This window comes from Eleginops maclovinus, chromosome 23, assembly GCF_036324505.1.
Source record: "Eleginops maclovinus isolate JMC-PN-2008 ecotype Puerto Natales chromosome 23, JC_Emac_rtc_rv5, whole genome shotgun sequence".
Lineage (NCBI taxonomy): Eukaryota > Metazoa > Chordata > Actinopteri > Perciformes > Eleginopidae > Eleginops > Eleginops maclovinus.
This window is the reverse complement of record NC_086371.1, coordinates 15,902,071-15,918,055: the sequence shown is the minus strand read 5'-3', so window position 1 is coordinate 15,918,055 and position 15,985 is coordinate 15,902,071. Positions and strand designations below refer to the sequence as shown.

The window sequence follows — 15,985 nt, the reverse complement described above, 5'->3', positions numbered from 1 at the left end:
AGGAGAGTGTTTCAAAGGTCATGCTTAGAAATAGGACAAAGGTGTAGAAAATAGACGTAAACTTGAATGCAAACGCTGGATTGCTGGAATTTATTTCTGATATGACTTGTTAAAACTCAATTGCACAATCCACTACACTTTATATCAATGAAGGACGGTAGGATAAATATTCAAAATACTTTTGAATGCTGAAAAATAGTGAGTGATAATGTTCAGTCAACAATAAATACTAACTGTAGGTCCCGACATGATAATGTTTTTCCAATCAATCCTGTGTCCAGCAGCATTGGCAAACCACAACGACACACCACTGCTGTATAATAAAATCAGACGTGATGTTTGCCCGAGCCACTCGTGCACCAGAGTGATGCTGCAGCCTTCTCTAAGAACTTGAGTCCGTGATGGAGAAATGTGTTATGCTGATAAAGACATCTTTGGTGAACACAGGCATTCTTTTCTTGATGGAACTTCAAGAAAGAATGTGTTTCAGGGGAGGTATGAGCTTAAAAGATGAAACTCTTACACTCAATAATTAACGTTTAATTTACGTCGGCAACCACCTTGACATTTTCACTTCTCTCTTTCATTGCAATTTACTGTTCCACTGTGAAGAGGAATGGCTGATTCACTCGATTCTGGAAAGCTGTGATTGTCTTTGCTCTCTTATTTTTTCATATTCCTTTTATATATGTGTTCTGATCACGATCTGAGGTACTGCAGTTTTCTTTTGCGATAGCTCTTTTATTATTTAAATAGTCCTACTCAGACATTATTTGTGAAGGATGTTCTTCAAACATTAATTAAGTATATACTTTTTTATGACTCTTTTACTGAAAAACAATAACTAATACAATGGAAATGAATAATGCTTATAATAGTTTTGAGATATAGAGAAAGAATAAGGAAAGTATAAATAGTCAAACAAACATTATGTCATAAATAAAATAGCAAAGCCACTTGGTATTAAAAGGTAAACATAAAAATATTTAATACAGCATTATTCATGGGTATATATATGATATTTCTTCCAATTTTAAGATATAATCTTTCCATAGTCTTTCACAGAAATCTTTTTCATATAAGGCCCTTTTATTCAGCTTCTACGCACCGCTCCTGACAGGAGGAAGCTACTTTCTAACACCTCTATAACGTCCGTCTATCAACCATTATGGCATTTTGGATCATTTCGTCAAAGATAATGGATCACCCAGCACATATACCTTGAGGAGAGAATTCACAGCCCCTACTAGTGATGTCCTTTACAAATGTAGACCTGTTCCATATAGCCTTAGTATCTCAGGGCCCTGCTAGAGAGAGGGGAGTAGTAATGTACCCTCTGAATCATGACATGTGCAGCAGTCTGCTGTGTTTTAACGCCAAACCAATGTAATCGAGATGGTGTCATGAGTGTATTCAATTAATGAATCTTACTTTTATGTGTTTGCTGTATTGTAATAAAGAGGGGAGAAACATCTTTAGACTTTACATTAAGAGGGTAAGAAATAAACAAAGCAGAATGCAGAAGTAAGACTCAGTGTCGCTAAATGTAAAAAAGGGACTTGAGCCTCTTCCTTAATGTTTACAAGCTGAACTTTACATAGAAATATCATTAGTTGTAAGGGATTAATAACAGCATTGCTCATAGCTGATCAAATATATCAAATTAGCTTTATATGATACATAATAAGTAGGACAGTAATCATCCCCCTTTCAATACTCATGAAATTGTCAGTAAACTTACTTTGGCTCCAGCGAGCAGGCCGAGAGAGATGGCTACACGGGCCCGCAGGTCTGGTCTATTCTTTGGCCACACATAAGACATCATTGCAGAGAGGATCTTGGTTGAATTCACCTCCTTCAGCTGTGGAGAACATAACAAAACAAACAAACAAACACTCAGATCAGAATACCTGCATTACCCATACAGTCTGTCCTGGGACATAGCAATTATATTTTAGTACCAGTAATAGTTTTCTACCCAACACTCTGTTTCCCAATATTGGCAACTATCTTGCGTTTGATTTTCAGCGTGACAATCATAATAACCTCAAGATGGCTCTCTGGGCAGGCACATGGAACATCAAATGTCAATGGGAGTCTCTTGGGAGTTTTAGGAGCAGCAACAACAGCAGTGTCTCCAGGTGGACCTGGGGGTCCAGCCTGACACTACAAGTCCCAGGAGACACCTGGGCTGTCACTCCAGCTGAGTTCTCAGAGCCCACTGGTGCCAACATGGCTGTTTACACACGCTCCACCACACACCTGCCACTGGGACTCTTTGCAGGCCAAAAAATATGCAGTAATTCCTCTAATCCACTCAATATGGTGGCACCATGTTACCACACTGCTGTATGGCAAAGCCTCCAAGCAAATTACAGAGAGATTGTGCCCAACACCTGCCTTTAATCAAATACAATGAATCAGTAGGTGACATTGCAAAGAGAGGATTAACTTCAACAGTTGAAGGCACAACCGAGGTCCCTGTACCACATGTGAAGACCAGGTAATGTATAATAAAAGCCTCTTAGTCTACCTTTATTACAGGCGTTAATCATTTGTATTTTTTTTGTTTGTGTTTTTGTTTGTTGTGCAAACCCAACATTGGTCCTTAAGAAAAGCAACTGCAAAAGTTTGAATGATCAAAGAAGGTAATGTACTCACCACATTTTTTGGATCTGCATTTAGCTTTCCTCCTGCATTTCCGTGCCAACATGTTCTTTTGTCTGTTACCTGCAAATGCTGTGGAAACATGCGTTGTTAGTCTACTTTTTATTTTGATAACAGATATGATCCACCGTTATTCATGAAACACACTTACTTTTACTGCCTCCAAAATCTGACGACTGTTCTCCCTCCTGTTTGTACTCCATGTTGCTGTTCGTAGGTGTGTTGGGGAACTCAGCTGAAACATATGAGAAACACGTGATCCTTATTTGACTAATGTTTCATTTTTCTGGGTGTTTAAATTCTCTGAAACACAAGGACGCCAGAACAAATGCAACACAAAGAGGTTATTCATTTAAAAAACAGAGAGAAAGAAAGTGCAACACATTAAATTCATACACTAATCATTGCCTTTCCTATGCGTTGTACCAACATGCTCACAGTTTAAAGTCACTAAAGGTGATAAAGAAAGTATGTTTAGAAATACTTTGTGAGCCTGTGTAACTCAATTTAAACACAGTCACCATTTAAAGAAGGAAAAAAAACACTAACATGCCTACAGAGGCAGAGTTTGATAATGCAAGGTTTATAGTGGGTGGTTTAAAATCGGCTTACTGAACACACACTCAACCTGTGTTAGACCTGTAATCATACAAAGACATTTCTTTATTAGTCAAAAGAAAGAGCCAATATCAGATGGATGGATCTCCCGGAGGGACACCACATCAATCCGGTATGATGATCTAGCATACAATTAAAAGGTAAACACAACTTATCCAAGAAAATCTTTTTTTGTTGTTTTCATTTTACATATTTATTAACGATGTGCAGACCACACAGGAAAAAAAATGGCCGGGTCAAGTTTGTAGTGACATGGGTGAGCCTGTAATCAAAGAAACACTGGGAGTGACGACGAAGATCACATTTGTGCAATCTTCAGAACAGTCCTGATGGTCAGTGTGTTAAGAGCCATTTACATACAGAGCAGGCTTTGTTTGAATCCCCATATCCTTTTCACTACTTGTATCAGTGTTTTCATGCTTCCATTCGGTAGGTCTGTGTTGTCACAAATTATTTCATACGTTCATTTTAAAAGAGTTTACTTTTTGTAAACTATAACGCTCCAACTGGCTAACATGATCATTTCTAATTAAGAATCCCTCTAATATCTAGATAAAATACTCTCACTGGTCAAATACACTAAGATAAAACTTGTGCAATGCGTAAATGAAGATAACATAAGATAAAAAGTACTTTATTGATCCCAATTAGGGAGAAATGTTTTCGTCACAGCAGCGAGTAAACAAGGCATTGCACATAATGTGAAGATGAAAAGGAGTAGAACTAAAATATAATCATTTCAAAATAGAAAATGAACCAGAACTGAAAGTTAAACATATACATATTGACAATGAAAGATGTTTATCTGAAGACTATATGTCAGCACTATTAAGGTCCATCTTACAGCTAACTACATCTAATTGTAGGATAGCATTTACATTGTGTTTGCAAGAAACAGCATATTTAATGAAATACTCTATACACATGGACGAAAACACCTAGTGATACAATGCAAAACAATTCAACAGCCTTGCTAAAACTACAGCCTTTAAAAATACAATTTTCAAGAAAGACTAACAGTTAAAACCTTACAGGTAGTAAATATGTCAGGGATGGGATGTTGCATTAGTTTTAGCAAGTTATACACACAAAGTGTCAGCTGAATTGTTGAAAACTAAAGTTGTGAAAAAATCAATAAAAGAGTGATAACATGTGACGACACAGCTATCATATCAGCTACAAACAGACAGTCTTATCTAACATGTACTGACTCTTATGACACGTGACAGAGAGTACACTGACAGACGAGTTATGCTACACTGCTCACTTATTGGCATTGGGTCAAATGTAAGTGACATCGGTCACTCTTGTAAACAAACTGTCTGAATGATCTATTTTAATTTCATCTAAACTAAGTTAGAAAGACTTTCCATCGTTGCCCTTGCGTGACTGTCCACTCCAGCCAACTGACCCCTCCTTTACTCACCAGGTATGTGCTTTGGCGTTTATGGTCTGTCAACGTTTCACTGTGACTTTTATTCCAAATGTGATATGAGCTTGTCTGTCGAAGGAGAAGCGCTAACTGCTGTCTTTGAAAGTAAAAGCCGCATTTCAGTGTTACCAACATCGGCGCCATGTTGCTGCCGAAGGAGGAAGGCGGTTAATGACCACGCTGGTACGTCGTATCCGGTTTCCAGCAACCCTGTCAGTGTCAGTGCTAGCAGACAAGTAGCTTTAGTGCACTCTACGTTATATTTTGAGGACTTATCAGCCGCTACTTTAATGTTGACACGACGGGATTTAGTATCTAGCGGTTGATGAATGTCCTGCTAACGGTAAGTGCCTTTGCGATAGCTCCGTGAGTCGGATAGTTTTACTTCAAAACAGCAGCTGAAGCTAAAGGAAGAACACGTTGTCTTCTTTGTCAGGCACACAACTGTTAAACTGGGTCACTCGGTCAAGAATCGGTGTTTAGCTTTATCACATTTATTGGAAAGGAAACCCCTTCGCACCTCGCACTCAGGATGCCCTGCCACAATCAGCAGCTTAACAATGTCAACAGTGGCCAGGAGCACCCAATGAAGCAAGTGCGATTTGCAAACAACGGCAGCAGCAGTGTGCCTGCAGTGCTGCCCACTTCTGAAGCCTCTGATGGTAGCATACAGACTGACAGCAGCCAAGAAAACGTGGGACCTCAGCTCAAACTTCTCCCTCTCAATGACCAGATCCGTGAGTTACAGACCATAATCAGAGACAAGTGAGTCCCTACTCCTATATAAGAAGAAGACAGAAGACATACTTTTATTAATCCCTTACAGGGAAATTGCTTTCTCTACTCTGTTGTGTTGACACACGTTAAACACACAGAGGATATACATGCACAAACACAGAGGAAATACATGCACACACAACCACATGCAGAGGAGAGGTGGCAGAGCAGAGAGGCAGCCAGGTACCTGGCGCCAAGGGAGCAGATAAGCCAAAGTACAGACCACAGCAAATCTGTTGTGGTAAAAAGTATCAAAATAGTTATTGTACTCTATAGTGCTCTACAATAAAGGAAAATAGAATGAAGATGGAAAGAATGCCTTAGGCTAATTATTGGAACATAACACACACTTCATAATAATAGTACAAATAAGATTAAAATAGAAATAGAACTTAAATGTGCAACATAAGATGCAAAATAAAACTTGGTTAATAATATAGTAATAATAATAATATAAAAATATATTGAAAATACAATCAATCCTTAAAGCCCATACAATTATCTAATTTACTAAAAAACATCCCAAAGTACACTTCAACACTAAATATAAAAGGATATTTTGGGCTACATTTAATTAAATGAATATGTATTATAGACAGGGTGGAGCAAAAATAAGGCCTTCTATCCTTCAAGCTACTTGAGGCTAAACTACAGCTAACTGGAAGTTAAGAGGCTAAAAACTATAACTTAATCACTGTGATAATAACAAATAATAATATTAACTTCACAACCTAAAAACCCAGTCTACAACAAGTATCAAAATATTTTTTGAACATTTGGCATGTAGAGAAATGATCCCAATTACTTCCATACAGTGAGGTAAAGAAAAAAGAAAAAAATATTTTGAACATTCTCACTGAGATATAGGATCAGTGCGAAGTCAAAATGCATATATAACAGGAGAGTGGGTTTGGTGCATTCATAGTAAAAAGGTACATTGAGAACTTGGTTACTAAGTATTTATATTTCCATTTTCAGGACAACCAGCAGAGGAGACTTTGTGTTTTGTGCTGATCGACTGGTAAGATTGGGAAATAATACAACACATTTAATGTGTATGTTTATAAGCTACAAGCTCTAAGCTTTTTGTTCTTCAAATAACAGATCAGACTAGTAGTTGAAGAGGGTTTGAACCAGCTCCCGTACTCGGAGTGCACTGTGACTACGCCAACAGGTGAGGGTCTCTTTCTCTCATAACAAAGTTAACGTCTAGGTTTCAAGGTCAGACACATAATCTGAGACTCTGACACTTCTATTAATCATGTAAGAGCTCACCAGTTATAATACTAAAAATGCAAAGAATGAGTGCAGCGCTCACATCCTGTGTTTTACCTCTAGCCTGTGTGACTACCAGGCTTATTTAGAGCGGCCTCATTTGTGAATGTCCCCACTTCATTTTTCCTCTCAGGGTACAAGTATGAAGGAGTCAAGTTTGAAAGAGGCAACTGTGGAGTCAGCATAATGAGGAGTGGTAAGTTACACCTGTCTTATCACACGTACCAGAGTACAGCCTCTCCTTTGTAAGGGCATTTATCATGTCTTCCATGCATATGTGATTTGTGCCAACTTATCCAGTCCTGTACGTATTCATCAGGTCAGGGTATTGTGTGCTCAGGATCATTTGCTTTTTATCAGCAGTCAGTTATTTTCTAAAATGAAACTGATTGATCATTTTAATACAAAATAATATAATATAATAATATTACAGGTCCTTGCTGTACTTGGCAGAACATGTTCTCTGAAGGAATCACTGTCAGCGACTCACTTCCTCTCTCTGTCAGATTTAATGAGACTTATCGCTGTCAAAAGCTAAACCTATATTATCTTTTTATGAAAGTAATTCTTGGGCAGAAAATATAAAATGCAAAATTGTTTGACACATATTTTAGGTTAATGCTAAATGTTAAAGGCAACACACATTAGCATTATATGATGCAGATCAAAACACATGCACCTATTGTTTTCTCTCTAGTCCACACAGCGCTGGCATCTTGACACACGTCCACATTCATACTTAATTATGTGTCAGATCAGAAGACTGTCCTATTTTTTTATGACACAATAGCATTCCATAAAAGAAGGAATTTAAGGCTACCTTAACTTTGCTTTCTTTTTCTTATCTTCTTTTTGAATGTTTGTTTTTCCATTGTCCATTCATTGTACTCCGCATCGTTGCAGAGGCATGTGCACACACAGTGTAGTTTGTGAGACATACACAATTTAGATACATTTTTGTCATGTGTTGTTCATTTTGCCTACTTGACAATCACACTTGCAGAGCCGAGATGAACAGAGTGAAATCTGCACTACTTTAAGTATCATGATTTCATATCATAAAAGGAGGGCTTTCAAAAGGAAGTTGGACTTGGGTTATACACATATCACATGTAGGTACAATGATATTGATGAAACAAGTAATGCTGGCACTCTGATTCATTAAACACATTAAAATGAACAACATCAACCTAGCAAGATCTGTTGCGTGTCTCCCCAAGGTGAGGCCATGGAGCAGGGTCTACGAGACTGCTGCCGCTCCATCCGCATTGGCAAGATCCTCATCCAGAGTGATGAGGAGACACAGAAAGCCAAGGTCTTCTATGCCAAGTTCCCCCCTGATGTGTACAGAAGAAAAGTCCTGCTCATGTACCCTATCCTTAGTAAGTAACACAGGGCTGAGCGCAGTTAATCTCACTGATGATGGCTCCTGGTAAGCGCCCTCAGTAGCACATAAATGTCAAGAGAGTCCATTCTTGTGCAAATGTAAAAACGGTTTCATGTATTTATTCATTTTGAGAAATCTCCCTTGAGTTGACCTTCACCGGCAAGTCTGCATTTCCACATCCTACCAGCCGATTCACACTGTTCTGATAATTATAGCTCTTACGGGGGAAATTATACACTGCCTGGGAGAAAGCCACCAAGCTGCTGAATAGCATAATGAGAGCCAACAAAAATAGGATCTTAATAGCCCTGGTTTCCCAATGTCAGAAAGCTGCATTTTTTATGCTAAAATAATGGCCACTAAGCCAGGTTGAATGTACGTTTTATTATGTCAGAACATACGGTTACACTGCTGCAGATAACAGGGTCAGGAATGAAATGCTCCATAGTACTAAGACTCAGTACCTAGAGACGAGATGCTAACATAAGGCAGCAGATACTTGCCAACAGCTAAATTCTAACCCGTACACAATCAAATATTATTTACTGTATATTTTACGTTTTTAATTGTTTTATTTATTGTATGTACCTTGCTGTACTTTGGAGAAGCCCCCTAGTTTTGTTCAGGTCTTTATTTTCATGTAATCATGTTGCATTATTATGCAGATACAATGTACAATTGATTGATCAAGCAAGTCAGAAAATGAACACAGTGTGTCTTTTTATATTGGTCAATTTCACCTATAACCTTTCACCTTCCTCTCCCTTACCCATCCCCTGCTGGTGGATTTGAATAACAAGTGCAAACAAAGATAGCAATAAGCTACTTTGTGTTAGCTTAAATGTTCACATTGTTTGAATATCCGCCGCCGTTAAACCTTTCCATTTTCTGTGTATGCAGGTACCGGCAACACTGTTATCGAGGCAGTGAGGGTGCTGATCGAGCACGGAGTCCAGCCCAGACATATTATCCTCCTCAGCCTTTTCTCCACGCCTCATGGTATGCCACCACTGCCAGTTCACTGCAACTGCAGCTTACCACTAATTTACTTTTGTTTACCTACCAGATCACACACAGTTTTACCTCCATCCTTCTCTCCTGCTGCATCATTATACTGCTGGTAACCAATGCTGTTCGGTGGTACTGCTGATGTGACGCAGCAGTATGAGTGAGCAGAGCAGCAGATGTTTTTTTAATTATACCACAAATAGGTCCAACAGTTTTCACCAATTATAAAGACATTTAATGTGGATATTCATGGTTTTCTAAAAATGTTTGAATTTTTAACCTTTGTGAGCTTTATATCTACTTTAGGCCGAAATATTCACTCAAAGAAAGAAGCGCATGTTAACATATAAGCCAATCCTACTGTTGACATGCTGAGAGGATAATGTAGCATGCCCAAGGAATTGGCACAATGTCCATTAGAATGATACTGCTAGCTGTGGCTCAGGATAACACCATTTTTGGCAATTGGCTTTGTTCTTTATGACATTTGCAGCATTTTAATAGGTATTTAAATGTGTTTGGCAATGCTGTGCAGCATTTAATGAAAAGTCAATGGATCACAAAAGTTAGGATTAATTCTCTGGGTACAAATAAATGAGGGGACGGCTTATCATAAACATTAGGTTGACCTTGTGCCGACGTAGAGCTCACCTGGTAGAGCTGGCGACCCGCGTATTGGGGCTCAGTTCTCATGCGGAGGACCAAAGTACGTATCTGGGCTGGAACCATTTACGCTTGTCATCCCCTCGGTCTCCCCCTTTCAACTCTGTCACTCTCAAATAAAGGCTACTCCAGTCGAAGAAACCTTTAAAATAAGGAAATAAGTTTGACCTTTGCTTTCAGTTTCTCATTAATGTTATACATTTTACTTGTCTCTTAGGAGCCAAATCTATAATCCAGGAGTTCCCCGATATCACCATCTTGACCACGGAGGTCCACCCGGTGGCTCCGACACATTTTGGACAGAGGTACTTTGGCACCGACTGAACCGAAGACAACATGAGGAACATGACTAGCAAATAGTTTTGAGTATATTTTGTCTTGTTTATTTAAATGTTTCTCATGTTCTCCTTGTTGTGCCAAATACTGCTACTTGAGCTCCATAGTTCCTCAACTGATGCAAAACAATTAATCTGAGCAATTGTATTTATTGATTTTGCTTTTTTTTCGTGCTGTTTATCCTCATGCTAAAGGAAGAGAACAAATGTGAAATGTATAATGAGTTCATCTTGGATCATTTTATTTGCATGTTACAACAACCAATGGAAAATAAAGAATTTATATTTGTTAAACGACAGAACAACAAATGAAACAGTTTCAGTACTTTCAGTGGTTTAGAGGTGTTGGAAAAAGGAAGTGCCACAATTACATACTTTAAAATAAATATATAAAAAGGGACCACACTGCAGGTGCTCTAGCAGTATTGAACTCTGTCTGCAAATTGGGTATAATTTGTCATTTATAAATACTACCTATCCTACTATTTGATAAAAGCACATCGCTTCAATAGTTTATTTTAAGTGTCACTTGACGGAGCAAAATATACAAACACTGCCTGCAGCAGTAATGAACCAGTAAACTGAATACACAGGAAGAAAAACTGAAGATTATAACAATAAATAAACACGAGACGACATGAAACACTCACATCTTTCCTAGAGTTTATACATGCTTTCAGACAATGAGTCGTACCTCATAATGTATGTTGTATTATGAATTCCTCAGATATGACCAGCATTTGATTTGGCTTAACCAACATAGTAGTAAAACAGATATGATGAAGCAAGTTAAAGTGTCAAGATCAAACAGCATCAAGGTTTGATAAAGGCCGAACTTTTGAACTGTACTAAAACGGACGTACTCAATAACAGACGTTTTTTTTTAACTAGGTTTGCTGGCTAAATATAAATACACACTAAATACCATAAACCAACGTTTTCCACCAGGAGGATCTGTTCCATTACTATTACAATTTCAAAATACATTAACGCAGGTAGAAAACAATTTAGAACATCATATTGCAGAACATCGCTTTCCTCTACCAACCAGTGGATGAGGATCAGTCATTATGTATATGTACACTTATCTGCATGTTTCACGAAGGGAAAACAGACATAGAACCTATAAATTAGTTTCTAGCCATGATGAAAGTTAATTTCTTCTCTTCACTTTCCTATAACTTTGTATCCACACAGAAGTGTTACTGCACTAGGGAAGGCTGGTATGGTAGAAAGATTGTGATAATTATTTTAAATAGAAAATCTATCACAGTTTGTATGCTCATCCCGACCTTGAACTTAACCCCATCACTGCATTTCTTTACAGCAATGTAGCCAACATAATTTAAGCAATGATACACAGTATATTAAGAATATGACTCCTTTAAAGAATTATGAACATTATATTAAGTTTGCCATAATACTCTTTGCACTTTTTAAACATAATGAGCTGTAAAAGTTCATCAACACTTCAAATATGCGGCAGTTCAGTTTTTAATACCGCAACCAGTCTGATCCGACATCGATAAAGGCATATTAAGCCAATAATATAAATGCTGATGTTCTCTATTCAAGCACAATATGAGAGGTTCTCTCGTTAATAGGTGCCAGAAACATCAGCACAGTCTATTCACCAGCAGGGAGCTGAATACATTCTAAGAAGAAAAGGAGTCCTAAAACACAAAAATGAATATATTAATAAGGCGAAGGTTAAGTCAGGTAATATAATACTCTTATGCACATTACAAAAAAAGTAAAATATTGTGTTAATATTCTGCAAAGCTCAAACTTGTAGAGGCCAGACAACTGAATCACTACAAGGGACCTCTGCAGCATAATAGGTGTTCATTTAGAGCCCCCCACCCAGCACAGACACTGTAAACCCACGACCCAACAATAAAACAGGCATGTAAAGCAGTACAGCGTTAAACAGAAGCACCCCAATTAACACTAATGTATAATCCCACAGAAGCCATTGCTTTGAGATGAACAACCAGAGTTTTTGTCTGAACCAAACTGATGCTGTTTTGTACTGCTGAGAGGAAAGGTGATGCTACTGGTTGTCCACAAGTGGCAATAACAATGCTAACGCAGCTTTTAATCCACACGTTTGGCCTCCTCCAGGATTCTTTCAGTGTCTGAAGGTCCACATGATATGGAATGCATTTGCCTGGTGGTACACAGTGTGTGTGATATGAATCTACACCCTCTGTACCAGTGTAGATTGTCCTTACTTTACATTACTATTCCTCCATCTCTATGGTAACAGAGGGGTCATGGTCCTCAACTGGAATAAAAGAAGAAGAAAGAAGAGATTTCAGCATGGATACACTGGTGAACATTGCCTGTGACCACCAGGTGGGGGCAGAATAGTTTGGTTAGAATTCAAACTGCTATGCAGGGGAATATGTGTGCCTCCAAGTTTGAACACAAACATGTTTGTTTTACAATCACGTCTCCGTGCTTCTTTTCTCTCCAAGGTGACAAAAGTGTGTGTCTTTACCGTTTATGGTCGGTGCTGGAAGGTGACTTTATATATCATGTGCCCATTACTGTGACTGGAAAACAGAGTTTTGGCCAATTCAGGGTCTAACTGAATTATTTTGACTTTAGTAGAAAGTTTATCAATCCATTTTTGAAGCAACAGTTTTTTAATTTGTTGAAGTTAAAACTATATATCGCACATTTACTAAAGCATGACACACTCAAATTATATAAAACATCATTCCACGCAATGAAGGCAAATAGCGACTGATTTCTGTTAAAAAAAGAATTAAAAAGCGGTTTGTATTCTGGGAATTGGAAAGACCATGTGGAAATATGCATATGACAAATTTAAAGAGACTCACCCAGGCTTCCCTCCTCAGAGCCATCATCCGACTCCTCCCACATTTCCTCATTAGCTAATAAGGGGTTGTGGGACTCAGAACTCCGATTCTTCAAGGGGAAGTAGTGGCCGTTCCCTTGGCTGACGTGTACAGTGTGCAAAAGAAAAGGGGAGTTAGGTAGGAGCTGTGGCCATCACCTGATCCAATCCTTCATTGAAAATAAAATGCTCCTACATGTAAAAACAACTTAATCATATTATCCCTCCTAAAAACTATCCAAATCCCCTGCATTTAAATATATAGTTTATTATTTTGATTAAAGTTAGCTGTCATTTGATATAACTTTTCCCTATAACTGCATTTGAATTTAGTTTTACTGGACATTTATTTCATAGCTCAAATACAAAACAACTATAGAACGTCTTAAGTTAACTTATTATGCATCTCAATTAGTTTCCTCATGCCAACAAACTCACCCTGTGAAAATCGGGATAAACCACAGCCTACGATCCTCTCCAAACACTTGCTGCAGGTTTCTGCGTATGCCAACATTAAAGCCATTTCTGTCTGGTCCACTGACAAAAACTGGAGCTGTGAAAGCCTCTAGAAAAGGAGAAACAATCAGAAAGGGTTTTCAATTCTCCGTTATCCAAATATCTATTTTAACAAAGCTCCTACATTTATGAGATGGTGAGAGCAGCTTCATGAGAAGGATCTAAGGTGTTCTCATTCTCCAATAAATACGTAAATCCTCACCTAAAGTGGATCGGTTCTTTGCGACCAACCAACAGTGGTAGCCAAAAAGGAACATGAGACTGACGAAGAACATGATCGCCACAAACATGAGGAAGAGGACATGGAACTTTGCAGGCCCATTTGGCAAGTCCCCCTGAAAGAGAGAAACAGGAAAATGGGCTTAAAAGGTTTTATTCAAGACACTTGGTTAAGTTATCTTTTCTTGTGGAGTTGCAGTAGTGCTGACTGTGCAACAAACATGTGTCATATGACTCCATTATGATGATGAGCACCAGTGATAATTTAGACTTATGACACTTACCACCCAGAATTTAAGGAAATACTGAAAGACTGTAGCTGCAATGAATACACAATACACCATGGAGTAGGCGAGGAAAAGCAGGAAAAACTTGTAGTTGGAAAAGCCCACACAGTTGTTCACCCTGAAATAAAAAGAAATGATGCCGTCAGAGCAAAACATTTTACATACATTCCTTAAAAATAGGGAAATACAGGTAAAAGTTACAGCTTACCAGGGACAGTGATGGTCCATCTTCAAGACACATCTTTGAAAGAAAAACATTTTTTAATGCATATCATTTTGACAGCATTGCAGCTAAAGCAATAAATTACAATTTCCAAAATCATAGAAATCGTACTTTTAATGCAACCTTCTTTACTAGATTTCTGTTGTCCTTTTGGTAAACATTTGATCTGATTGATCATCAGGAAATTCTCTGTGAGAGATTGTGTGCCAACAAAGCAACACCTTCTAATTACCACAACAAATATCGTCTTGCCTCTTGTAATCTCTCTAGATTAATGAATTGAGGAGGAAAGTGTGACTTACGTTTCACAAACCGAGCAGTGGTGACAGCGGTCAGGCTTCAGTACCTGGCAGCGGTCGCAGAACCTGATAGCTAGACACAAAAGGATGGCCAGTTGAATGAAGGACATTTGAGCTGAGCATACCCTTCACTTGCTTCCTGTAGCCTAGAACTTAGTCTTTGCAATCAGCACTAATTAAAGAAATGCATTGGCTGATTACTTTGAATGGGGCCTAATTTCCCTAGACTACGCACGCAAGATTACGTGCGAGATGACAGACTGTGCCTAATGTATCTGCCTTGTGAATCCTGCTTCTACATACGGCAAAGAATGGGTTAATACCATATTAAATTATATTACCGCAAAAGAAAAAAAAGGAATTTAAATATCAGCACAAATTACCTCCAGATTGAGCTCGACTAAAGATGGGAAGTTTCTTTGCAATCTCAACCAGGATTTGTTTCTGAGCATCTGGCCTCTCTTCCATTTCGTATCTTTGCTTGTCCGAGTATGACAGCTGAAACTGAAGCACAAACACACATCAGTATCATATTTATATTACTTTATATATTACAGACTTGATCAAATAAATCCTAGCATGATGTTCAGCCTGGCAGCTTTAACTGGTCAGGATACCTTTTTGCATGGTGATGCAGGAGGGCTAAAAATGGATTTCCAGTAGGTCCATGAGAACATCACAAAGCAAACATGAAATACCAGTAGATAGGCCACTGCAAACAAAAAAGTCACAACGATGTTCAAAACAATAAAATAATCGTAATGTTTTGTATGGCAGCGCACATTGATTGTAGCACAACTCACCTTTCTCCAGTGTGTTGGTTAGTGTAACTGTAAAAACAAAAACATTGCATGAAAAAAACACAATCCCTGTGCCAGAGACTATCAACAATTTAGCCCCATATTACCCCTAATAGTTTACAATTCAAAACAGAAACAGGATCTACCGGCTAATCCCACTAGCCAGACTGACAGGCAGCTAGGACAATCAACAACAACCAGTATTTGCAACACTTACCTCTTAGTGGCAATAAGGAATTACATTTAGTGACACGTTTTGTTTTAAAACTAAATGTAAGGTTAAAAGCACACACCCTAAACCACTTCCGCCTATTTTGCTAGCTACTGCTCTGGCTTTTAATTTTGTCAACACTGCTGTGCGGCAATCCGCAATGTACACAATTAAATACTCAAAATCACAACAAATGGACTGTCATACTTACAAAGACATAGCTCAAATACGTAGGCGTAGTATGACCACAACACAACGGAGGTTATTATAAGGACAGGTATCCAGGAGAAAACCCTTTGACAGCATCTCAAACCTCTGGAGAGAGCCATGTTCGCCTAGTCTCTCTCCCGATCTGCGCTCGACTACCATCCCTGGGAATCATCCATCAGTGAGATCTGCGAG

The 15,985-nt window shown here is 38.4% G+C and overlaps 3 protein-coding genes across 6 annotated transcripts in view; 1 reads left to right on the top strand and 2 right to left on the bottom strand.

Annotated features, from left to right (window-relative positions):
- Window positions 1-5,197, bottom strand: part of abcb7 (ATP-binding cassette, sub-family B (MDR/TAP), member 7) — a 23,212-nt gene extending 18,015 nt beyond the window's left edge. Inside the window, exons 1-4 of the mRNA XM_063877190.1 lie at window positions 4,712-5,197; window positions 2,819-2,902; window positions 2,662-2,739; window positions 1,742-1,861 (exon numbers count right to left, since the gene is read on the bottom strand). Of these exons, the coding sequence (XP_063733260.1) occupies window positions 1,742-1,861; window positions 2,662-2,739; window positions 2,819-2,902; window positions 4,712-4,861 (432 nt within the window). The 5' untranslated portion in view covers window positions 4,862-5,197. The remainder of the gene's footprint in view (window positions 1-1,741; window positions 1,862-2,661; window positions 2,740-2,818; window positions 2,903-4,711) is intronic.
- On the top strand, window positions 4,524-10,476 carry uprt (uracil phosphoribosyltransferase (FUR1) homolog (S. cerevisiae)). Of its 4 annotated transcripts, none has more exons than XM_063877250.1 (8): window positions 4,524-4,714; window positions 5,288-5,482; window positions 6,473-6,515; window positions 6,599-6,668; window positions 6,903-6,965; window positions 7,990-8,151; window positions 9,057-9,155; window positions 10,045-10,476. In XM_063877250.1, exons 2-8 carry the CDS (start codon window positions 5,304-5,306, stop codon window positions 10,149-10,151), a joined length of 723 nt encoding a protein of 240 aa, XP_063733320.1. In that variant the 5' UTR covers window positions 4,524-4,714; window positions 5,288-5,303; the 3' UTR covers window positions 10,152-10,476. The 4 variants fall into 4 exon arrangements, with proteins under 4 accessions (XP_063733320.1, XP_063733321.1, XP_063733319.1 ...); XM_063877251.1 differs by having other exon boundaries at window positions 4,540-5,060; XM_063877249.1 differs by having other exon boundaries at window positions 4,540-5,060; window positions 5,154-5,482.
- Window positions 10,383-15,985, bottom strand: zdhhc15b (zinc finger DHHC-type palmitoyltransferase 15b). Its single transcript, XM_063877229.1, has 11 exons — window positions 15,795-15,985; window positions 15,376-15,402; window positions 15,190-15,284; window positions 14,956-15,076; window positions 14,576-14,645; window positions 14,259-14,291; window positions 14,048-14,168; window positions 13,747-13,879; window positions 13,467-13,593; window positions 13,012-13,130; window positions 10,383-12,449 (listed from the first exon to the last, which is right to left on the bottom strand). The coding sequence occupies exons 1-11, from the start codon at window positions 15,910-15,912 to the stop codon at window positions 12,406-12,408; spliced, it is 1,008 nt and encodes a 335-aa protein (XP_063733299.1). The 5' UTR covers window positions 15,913-15,985; the 3' UTR covers window positions 10,383-12,405.

Bases quoted from the DNA above. Each gene is read 5' to 3' on its own strand.
- uprt (XM_063877249.1), top strand. From the start codon at position 5,250: ATGCCCTGCCACAATCAGCAGCTTAACAATGTCAACAGTGGCCAGGAG. The intron at 6,516-6,598 runs GTAAGATTGGGA...TTCAAATAACAG, and splicing joins TGTTTTGTGCTGATCGACTG to ATCAGACTAGTAGTTGAAGA. The intron at 6,669-6,902 runs GTGAGGGTCTCT...TTTTCCTCTCAG, and splicing joins CACTGTGACTACGCCAACAG to GGTACAAGTATGAAGGAGTC.
- zdhhc15b (XM_063877229.1), bottom strand. From the start codon at position 15,912: ATGGCTCTCTCCAGAGGTTTGAGATGCTGTCAAAGGGTTTTCTCCTGG. The intron at 15,403-15,794 runs GTAAGTATGACA...TTGTTTTTACAG, and splicing joins CGTATTTGAGCTATGTCTTT to TTACACTAACCAACACACTG. The intron at 12,450-13,011 runs GTGAGTCTCTTT...CTTTTATTCCAG, and splicing joins CTCTGAGGAGGGAAGCCTGG to TTGAGGACCATGACCCCTCT.